Source organism: Cebus imitator, unplaced genomic scaffold (genome assembly GCF_001604975.1).
Source record: "Cebus imitator isolate Cc_AM_T3 unplaced genomic scaffold, Cebus_imitator-1.0 Scaffold618, whole genome shotgun sequence".
In the NCBI taxonomy this organism is placed as follows: Eukaryota; Metazoa; Chordata; class Mammalia; order Primates; family Cebidae; genus Cebus; species Cebus imitator.
In genome coordinates, this window is record NW_016107933.1 from 615,121 (window position 1) to 625,562 (window position 10,442).

The 10,442-nt window shown below is 56.9% G+C and overlaps 1 protein-coding gene across 1 annotated transcript in view; it reads right to left on the reverse strand.

Annotated features, from left to right (window-relative positions):
- Positions 1–10,036, reverse strand: part of ADAMTS2 (ADAM metallopeptidase with thrombospondin type 1 motif 2) — a 217,386-nt gene extending 207,350 nt beyond the window's left edge. Inside the window, exons 1-2 of the mRNA XM_017517128.2 lie at positions 9,813–10,036; positions 8,423–8,817 (exon numbers count right to left, since the gene is read on the reverse strand). Of these exons, the coding sequence (XP_017372617.1) occupies positions 8,423–8,817; positions 9,813–9,939 (522 nt within the window). The 5' untranslated portion in view covers positions 9,940–10,036. The remainder of the gene's footprint in view (positions 1–8,422; positions 8,818–9,812) is intronic.
- Positions 10,037–10,442: the final 406 nt, after the last annotated feature.

The following is a 10,442-nucleotide window of genomic DNA, read 5'->3' on the forward strand; positions in this document are numbered from 1 at the left end:
TGATAAAAGATAGTTCCATAAAAATCAATAGCCTTCCTGTGCACCAACAATAGAAAGTATTCAATTCGCAATGACAAAAAGAAAAAACCCTCGAAATAACCCTGATTTTTAAAAATGGATGACCTGTATTAAACAAAACATGGAATACTTTATGGAACAACATCAAAGCAGAATGAAATAAATTGAAAAACACACCGTGTTCCTGATAAATACTGTAAATTACGTCAATTCTTCCTTTAATTAGCTTCTAAAGTTTAATTTACTATCAATCAAATTCATGAGGGATTTTTCTCCCCGACAAAACAATTCTACATTTGAAAAATAAACATATGTGGCCAGCCAAGAAAATTTTGCAAGAGAATTCCAGCAAAGGGGGAAGTATCCAGCCAGATGTTCCAAAGCCACACAGTCCAACAGAAATAGAACTGGAGCTTTATATGTAGCCACATTAAAAAAAAAAAAGTCACAGGTGAAACTAATTTCAGTAATATATTTTACTTGACCCAGTATGCCCCAAATATTATCATTTCAACCTGTAATCAATACTTTAAAATGATCTATTAAACATTCCACATTCTTTTTGGGGGGGTACTAAGTCTTTGAAATCCAGTGTATATTTCACACTCAGAGCACCTCTCAATTCAGACCAGCCACATTTTAAGTATTCAATAGCTTTGTGTGGCTTATAGCTACTGTATTGGACAGCGAAGCTTCAAAGTACTTAATACTTTGAATATTAGAGCCTTAAAGTTCTGATAATAAACACAGCTTAGTATTGGTACAAGAATGGAATGATGGGAAAGTAGAATGTATCTGTGGTATTGCTTAAGCCGAGGTTTCACTTGCAACCGACTGACGATGGCACACTCCATGATTCATAAAATAGAGAGATACAGATATATACCAACATGCTCACAGCTCTCGAGTCCCTGTCATACGTCCAGAGGCTCCGTCCCAATCAGAATGGCCACTATTGAGCCTTGGACAAGTCTTGCATGAAACATACAGACACCCTACTTTCCATGTAGTCCCAATCGCTGCTTTCAAAGGAAAAATACTCAGGTTTAAAGATGAATCCTGGACGTTCTGCTCAGAGAGCTGTGAGGGCTGCTCCCTCCAACACGCATTTTTCAGTTTCCCACCCCTGAACTGAGGATGCACTCAGCGGGTCTCACACCCTGGCCCTGGCCCTGCCTCCTGGGCCACGACGCTTCCGACTGCAGTCCCTCACTGGAGGCGCATGCCCTGTCAGCACCCTGGACACTCGAAATGTCTTTGAAGAATCATACTGTGAGGGCAAAAAGTTAGGGTGCATGCAGAAAGGCGTGTGTGGCTTTACATTGGTGAGGCAAATACCTAACCCTGGAGGAAGGATCGCTACTCTGTAATTTCACCAGAGGAAGACCCCTGGAAGCGGACAAAGCTGCCTGAACTCAGTTCCCACAGGAGCTGTGCCAAGCAATGACCAGGCAGGAGAAATGGCCCACTGTTAGGCTGCAGACAGCATCAGAGAAACCAAGCACTGCAGAGCGGGGCCTGTGCCTCCAGGGGACCACAGGTAGGGCACACAGTTGCAGTTTAAATGGGAGTGTCTTCTCTTTCTTGGTGGTGTATAAAGTGAGGTGTGTCCTGTAACTGGTGGCACCTTAGAGCTAATGAGACACAGACACAGACACCGCTTTCCACCCACGGGCCGGTGAAGTGCATACGGACAGAACCCACCTTTTGCTGTTGGAGGAACTAAGGTTTGCAGCATCGTGGTGCTTGTCCAGGATGCACAGCCGCGAGGGGCACAGGGACCACGTGACCCACAGCAGCCTCCAGACCACACTAAACACCTGCTTCCCTGGTTAGCCCCTGAAATGCACAGGGCGGGATGAGGATGGTCTAGAACCTGCCTGGCCTCAGCAGCACCCAGGCCTTGGTCCTAGATACCAGGGTTCCCTTTGCCTCCGAGCGGAAGCTGTGCACCCCACTCTGCAGCCCTGGAGTCGTCGTGCAGTGTAATTGAAATTCATGAACGAGCCCGAGTAGCTGGCTCCAGGCTCGGTAATAACTTCTCCATATTAATGGCAGCACCGCAGACCCAGTGGACAGCTGACATTTAATATGAAACATACGCAGCAGAGTGAGCAGCTCCTACCTGGATCCTCCCATCCCAGGGTGCCCACCAGTAGGGGATGGAGGCATCTAAGGTGGCACCAAGATTGAGGGAACTGGGGTCTTCCTCTCCCTTCGGTACCTCTACCCCACTTCAGGCCCCTCTCCTGCAGGACACAGAAAACCCCTCCCGAGAAATACAGAAACACGTGCTGGCCCATGCTCACTCAAATGAACACACTCCCATGCAGATACACTCGTGCACACAGTCACATGTCCACACTCATTCAGACATGCACGCACACATGCACCCCCACACACACGCACCCCCCCACACACGCACCCCCCCCACACACACTGTGTGCACGCACTCCTAGATGCAAGACAGGCACAGGCAGCACGCACAAGCATACACTCCCACACACTCCCTCCACGCATAGGCCAGGAACACGCATACACTCCCACACACTCCCTCCATGCACAGGCCAGGAACACGCACACACTCCCCCACACCCCCTCTACACAGAGGCCAGGAACATGCACACACTCCCACACATTCCGCCATGCACAGGCCAGAAACACACACATGTTCACATGCAGCCAGCAGCCTGCTGTTCTGGAAGCAACACAGGGACCCCCAGGACTGCCCAAGCCAGAGAGGGAGGTGCAATAAGGAAGAACATGTCTACCTGTCAGCAGAGACCCAAGGTCCCAGGAGGTGCGCCAGGCACACTTGCCCCTCTAGGTCTTCAAAAACTGGCCTTGAATGTCAGGCCAGTGGGTTTGGATTTTTTTAAGAGCAGTAAGAACCACAGCTCAGGCTGCCACGAAGCCAAGCTGGCCTCGCTGCTGAGCGGATGCTCCTGGCCCTGGGGCTCACAGCAGATGAGTCCCTGGCTGATTCCCTTGCCCCTGTGAGCCTCACAGCAGGCCTGGGTGAGGACCTGGCCTTCACCTCCCAGCTGACTGCAGGAGCGCCGGCCTTCGCTCAGGCATGACTCACTAAGCGCTGGAGACACAGGGGACGGGGAAGCCACGGCGAGCCATCGGGCAGGAGAAGCCTGCCACAGCCGAGTGAGCACATGGCTGCATGCAGTGACCAGTGCCAGAAACACGCCGGCCACACCACGGAGTGCAGGCCGGGGCTGGGTAACACAGTGCGGCGGCCCAGGAAGAGCTGGCATCCCTGGGCTCCAGCTGAGACCAGCACTGACTCTGCTGGCCTTTGTGAGGGGCTGGGGGCCTGCTCCACTCTGCCTCTCCCTAAAGGATTCCAGGGGAGAGGCCAGCCCACACAGAGAGAACCCCACATATGTACACTTAGAGCCTCGGTTTCCTACCTGTGAAATGGGGCCACAGTGGCTGGCTCCCAGGAAGACTGCAGGGGCTGGGTTTAAAGCCCCAAGTGGAGGTAGATGGTGTGGATGCTGCTCCTCGGACCCCCTTCTGAGGCTGACTGCTGCCTCCAGAGGGACTGCGCTGCACTGCTGGGTGCCTTGGGCATCTCCGTAGGGGACCTCAGCTCAGGTAAGGTGGTGGGGGAGGGAGCCACTCCCCCCCACTCTCAGGGGCACCTGAGGAGAACACTGGAGTTCTTCCCCGTGCAGCCCTTGCTCCCAGAGTCTCATTCCAGACCAGCAGAGCATGTGACTCAGGTCGGAGCTGGAGGGCCCTGACCAGGTCACAGGGGCCTTGAATGTCAGGCCAGTGGGTTTGGATTTTTTTAAGAGCAATAAGAACCACTGAGAGGTCTTAAGCGAAGGCATAACATGAGTTCCTGCGTGGTTTATAAAAGCCCCTCTGGCTGCAGCTTGGAGAAGGGTTGTTGGGGAGAGACCAGGGAGCGCTGGGGGGCTTGGGAGCAGAGGCAGGGCTTGGCACCAGGCGTGGAGGGCAGCTGGGGCCTGACAGCTCTAGGATTGGAACTGGCTAGAGGAGGGTGACCCTCAAAAGATGGGGTCTGGAGGAGAGTGGGGAGACCTAAGTGACTTGAGGAGTATGGAGTCATCCAGGGAAGGGGTTCCAGAGGCAGCCGAGCAGGCAAGCCTGGAGCCAGGAGGACTCCTAAGCCCAACATGGGGTCTGGAGTCCAGGGACAGGGTGGCCACACCCATTTTCACCATCCTACACAACTGTCCTCCTCCTTTCTCAAACGATAGGCCCCTCTCCATTCTAAAGTTTGGGAGTCTGTCCCTCCCCCAGTTTCAAAGGTGGGTAGGAGACTTGGGCTAGGCCTGTACCACAGCTATGGGTTTGAAGACGGGCCTCAGATCCCTCCCCCAACTTTCACAGGTGTCACCCGGAGAGGAGGACCTTCCATTTCAGAGGGTTGCTTCCTTGGAAAACAAGTTGGGCTTGGAGCTGCTGGTGGCCCCATGTGATGGGCTGGGGTTGAGGCATGGAGAGCATTTCTGAAATGAATGCCGAGTGGCAGGGCTGAGAGATGGATGGCATGCTCTGAGCCTCTGGATTCAGCCACGCCTGAGGCCGACACTCCTCAGGACCCCAGATAATAGACCCATGGTGTTCCTTGTTTGTTTCAGCCACTATGAGCAGGGGTTTCTGTCACTTAAACTGAGTAAGTCTTAAACAAGGAGGGTGACAAGTTTGGCGGAGGGTAACAAGTTTGGCAGAGGCTGAGAGTGGCCTTAGCATCTGTGTAGGCTGCTTGCAGCTGGGGCCCACAGGGGCCTCTGCTCCTACCTGGGGAGCCCCAACACCCTAGAGAACCCAGAGGTTCCTGCAGCCCCTCTTTGATCTTCCTGACAACCTCTCATTGCAATCCAGGTAGTGCCAAGAAGAGGTGGGAGGAAGGAAGACCCTACCACAGGCAGCTGCAAATCCCAGGTGCCCCTGGCCCGCACTGCACAGTCCCAGGCCCCCGCCAACCCACACCTGCCTGATCTGCTCTAGCACCTGAGCCTGCTGGAGCCCAGTGTGTGGTCTCGAAGGCAGCAGCCTTACTGGGAAAAATGAAGCTCATCTGGATCCCTTAGGCCAGCTTCTGACTTCTCTCTGTGGCCTTTATGACTCGTAATGTCCAGCAAGACAGAGTGGGTACCTGGCCCGGACAGCAGCCCCACAGGGGAGCCCCAGCCTGAAAGGCAGCAGCCCTGGCTTCCTTCTTGCCAAAGGACCTTGGATGTCTCTGAGCCTCAACCACAAAATGGGACAGCTCTAACTCATAGGGTTGTGGGGCTCGCATCAAGCCCCCAGGGAAGGGCATACACTTCCTCCTTCGGGCCCCAGGATTGGACCAGCACTGGGAGGGCAGACGGTCTCCACCACCCAGCCCATGGAGGCTTTCTCCACTGGCCCTGCCCAGCCAGGTGGGAGAGGATCCCTGTGCTGCCCTGAGTGGGGAGGCAGAGGTGGGCAGGGTTGCTTCCATCCTATGGAAGTCCCAGCTGCAGTCCCCCACCAGTGAGAACTTAGGCCACCCATAGGAGCTGCAGCCCAGCGCAGGTCACCAGCCACTCAAGGGCTACTTAGCTCCCAGGACTGCTCTTGGCTGCACTCACGCTGATGGCGGTCAAATCTACAATGAGAATGTCTCTGGGAGTCGAATAAGAAAGGTAGGAAATGTTTTAAAGAAATGTATTTTAAAAATTCTTTTTGTAGGCATGCAGAAAAAGGCAATAAAACGTAGTGAGGATGGCCTCAAAATCAGACAGATATGTGTTCAAATGCTGGTTTTAAAGCCTGAAGCAAGCTATCTCAACCTTTAGAGCCTCAGTTTATTCATCTGTAGAGGGGGATGATTTGGGGACATATTCCATGTGGTGCTGTGAGGGTTAAACAAGGCAATGTGGCATGGGGGCTCAGCAGAGAGCCTGGCACATAACATTAATAGGAACACAGTCGATTGTCACTTATCATTATTACCTTTTACACCAAAAGCCTTCTCACTGGGTATTTAATGAGCATGTAAAAATCATGTGAAATTAGCACACCTACCATGCGGCTTGAGAGATACTGCAAAACTCTTCTGTAGCAATGTGATGTACAAGAACACTTTGTTCAGCATTTTTGGCTCATGCCTTGTGCAGAGGTACATTTTAACCCCTCGATGTGGATATTACAAATAACTTCTCTCCAGCTACTCCACCTCACAGAGCCTGAGTGTTCCACCTGTAACCAGGGATGAAAATGCCTCCCCGACAGGGGCTCTGTGAGGACAACAGGCAACCTGGGTAAAGCCCCAGGTCCTTAGCAAAGAAGCCTATCATAATAGCACAGGGGGATTTAAAAGCAGAACAGACACATACACAACAACAACAACAAAAAAAAAAAAAGTAAGAAAAGAAAAGAAGAAGAACCAATGGAATGGTGCTGTCCCACTGTCCGAGGCCATTATTCACTGACAGCATTCAAGGCCGCTCAGGGAGGTCCAGCCCCTTTTCCAACCCCAATTATTCTTCCCACCTCTGGTACACGGGACACCTCAGCAGGCCTGTCCTGCCCTGGCTAATTCACACCTGATACCTCTGCACACGCTCCTCCCTCTGCCCAGGTTGCCAACCTGCATCTTTTCCAGCTGGCCTCTCATTCTTCCAGCCCCCATTCAAACAGCCCCCTAGGAGCACACTCTTCAAGTATTGGCCAGAGCTCCGTCAGCCACCCTGAGGACCGGAGGCCCTGGGTGGGTACCAGACCTGCCTCATCACTGACCAGTACAGGGGATAAACACATGGGAAGGTGCTGGCTGAAGAAATGAATCACCACATGAACTGCTGAATGAATGAAACAGTGACAAGTCCTCACCAAAACATTCTCCATCAGGAATTCATAGTACACAGATGTCAGCCCGCCAACAGACTGCATCCCCATGTCAACTCCCTCCACCTCGTCTCATCCTAAGTCGGCAGCAAGCACCTCCTTTCATTTAGGAAATTCACCTCCATTGTAAAATGGGACACACCTCTGAGGCCCAGGACATCCTCGGAGACAGTGGGCAATGTAAAGGGCTCGCCACTTTAACCCAACTCCTCCAGGGATATTTACAGTTGTTTGCAATATGCCCAGGTTCTAACTAAATCCAGCCAAAGGCAGTGATTTTCCGAAGCAACAAGTGACATTTTGTGTCTCCATAAAAAGAATGGCAGCGGCTGTGGGGCCCTGGTGTAATTGCCGGCTCTGCAGAATGTAGCAAGAGCCTGAGTGCCTGAGTAGGGGTGTGCTCAGGGCCCACGGGGCTGGGGGAGTGGCCACTCGCCCCGAGCAGCAATTAGAGCGGAGCCCATGGTGGGCGGCTTCAGATGTCTGGCCAGGACAGCCAGCCTGACCACCACACACCCAATCCAAAATAGAAAACTGCAGTGGCTTCTGCTGTGTGCCAGTCCCCAGGCAGCCGGACAGAGCACGGCCAATGTCAGCCTCCTCCCTCAGCATCGATCCAGGCTTCCTCTGAGGCTCCCTTGTGCTGAGCCACAGTCCCTCCTGCCCTCTCCAGGAAGCAGAGCTTCCAGAGCTCCAGTCACAGGACTAGAGAGAACCAGGCAGTTCCAAAAGGGACCCCCTAGCCTCTCTGTTGTCCTTCAGGGGCTGCCCTCAAAAGATTGAGCAGCTCATGGGCACTAGAGCCTTCATTTCCAAATGCAACCCTCAGCTCAAAATAGAGAAAACCAACTTTTCAAATAACCAGCTGGAGTTTAACAGGAAACCAGAGCAGGAAAACCAGTGGTTTCCAGTCAGCCAAGGGGCAGAAGGCTAACTGGGCTTTTCAGCACCACTGCCTGCTCCCTGGGCTGGCATCACCTGCACACAAGGAAACAGGAAGACTGACTGCCAGTCTATAAGTCCGCCACACATATATCATGCATGCCAATATCCACAAGGGCAGACGTGCACTCAACAGATACTCAACACATGTATGTGCAAAAACCCACAGACACGCGCACAAGAGACAGTGACACACACACATGTTCACACAGGTGCACAGGCAACCAGATGCAGGCACACACTAACGTTCCAGAGCACATGTGCACACACTCACACAGGTACACACACATACACACACACACCCATACAAGCCAGAGACCTGTGCAGACAGGCAAAAGAGAGATGTGCTCGCTGCTGCCAGCTGAGCCTTTTGAAGACCCGGGCCCTCCCCATGTATAAATGGCCCCTTGCTCAGACCAATCAAAACAACCTGTCTTCCATCCAACCCCTTCAATTGGAGCACGAGGCTCCCTAAAGCGCGGGGAGGGCAGAGAAAGTCCTCGGCGCTGGCCTCCCCCTCCCAAGGAACTCCTAGGTAACCCTTTTCCAAATCCCAGGCTAGAGCAGCGGAGAGAAAGGAGCGAGGGAAGTGCGTACTCACCAGCCCATCGCAGTTGCTGAGGGCCACAGAGGAGGCTTCGGCTAGGCCGGCCACGTCCCCAACGTAGAGACAGCTCCCGAGCAGGGGCTCCACGCGGGTGGTGCCCGTCTCGCCCTGCCACTCCATAGTGGCCCCGGGCGCCACGAGGCGGTGGTTGGGCCGCAGCCGCAGGTGCAAGTCTCGGCCAAAGACAGTGACATTGTAGAAGAGGTGGTTGCCAGGGTCCTCCTCGTTGCCTCCGGGGAAGCTCGGGGTCCGGACTGGGGCGGCCCTGCGGGCTCGTACCCCTGCCCCGGCTGTAGCTCCCGACACCACGTGGGACACCAAGCGGCCCTGGGCGTCAGTGCGCACGGGCACCGCCAGGATGCGCTCGGCTCCGTGCCCCAGGGACCCGCCTGCAACGGGAAGGGGCGTTAGATCCGCAGAGCCCCAGAGCCCCGCCGGCAAGCCACGCCCCCCAGACCCCGCCCCACTGCGAGGGGAAGAGGCATTCCGCCAGGCAACCCCAGAAGCAGAGCCTGCACATCCCCGGCTTTCCTGCAACCGGGAAGGGGCGTTAACAGGGCCACCACTCCAGGGCTTCGCCACCCCCAAGCCGGGGACCCTGCCTGCCAAGAGCTCTGCCTCCTGCCCTGTTCCTGATTGGGGCTCGGTGGGAAGCTCCCTGTGCCCGAAGGGACGACCCCGTCAGACAGTCGCTCGACCCTTGAACCTATAGTCCTTGGCAGGACGCGGGGCTGCTCGGAAGCCATTCCAGGTTGGCCCCCTTACGCGGGCGCCACGACCCCTCGGCGGCCCCTGCCGCCAGAGTGCTGTCACCGCTGCCCTCCGGAACGGCGGAGACTCGGCTTCCCGGAGCACTGGCGGCCTGTCCTGCCTGTCCAGCTCCCGCTCAGCCTGCTGCCGTCCGCCTCTCCCCTAGCGCCCGAGGACAGGGAGGGGTGGAGCAGGGTCCCTCCGATCTCCAGGGATCCCCTCCGGGGCGCCCCAGCCAATCCTCAGGGCCCAAGGCGACGCTCTGGGCAGCCGGCTCTTCCTGAGCGTCCCCGGACGCTAGTCCAGGCGCCGCCTCACCCTGGCTCCCCGGGACCCGCTGGGGCTGACTCTGCGCCCTCCGCCGCGGGGCTTCCCCGGCCCTCCGTCTGCACCCTCAGCGACTCGGGAGCCGCCAGTGCTCCGAAGCTCCCCCCGGCCCAAGGCGCTCTGGTGCGCCGCGGGGCGCCCCCTGCGCGACCAACCTGGCCCCGAAGTTAGCCAACTTGGCCCCGGGCGGGGCGAGCGGAGTTTGCCCAAGTCAGGCTGGACGACGTCTGGGGAGGGGGCGGCGGGGTGCGCGGGACGGGGCCCGGCAGGCGGGGTGCGCGGGACGTGGGGGCCCGGCAGCACCTACCTGGGGGGTCGGCGGCGGCTGCTAGCCTGGCGTTCGCGGGCGGCGGCGGCAGTAGGAGCGGCGGCAGCAGTAGCAGCAGCAGCGCGAGGCAGAGCAGGCGGCGAGCGGCTCCCGCCGGTGGATCCATGGCAGCCGGACTGCAGCCGGGGCCCCGCACTCCCAGCCGGCGCGAAAGTTCCCCGCGCGCCGCCCAGCCCACATCTGGGGGCAGCTGGAGCCGCCCGCAGCTGCAGCACCGCAGGGCGCGGGGCGGAGGAGGCGGGGCGCGGAGGGGAGAGCGGGGGGAGCGCGGAGGGAAGGCGGGGAGAGGGAAGGAACGAGCGAGCGAGCGAGCGAGGGAGGCGGGCGGGAGGGAGGCGAGCGAGGGGGAGGGCGGGGACGGCGGGCGCCTCAGCCTGCGGTGACCCGGCGCTTTTTGGCGCGGCCGCCGCCGCCCGCTTTCCTCTTCGCGCCGCCGCCGCCGCGGTGCCGGGCTCGCAGCGAAGCAGAGACACCCCGAGGCGGCGGCAGAGAAGCGCCACGGGCCGGGCCCGGGGAGCCCCGCCGCCAGCCACCCCAGGCGCACAACCTCCGAGAGCTGCGCCGGCCGAACGTCCCCACCTAGAGAGTCCTCGGGTTGCCGGGTCCTAC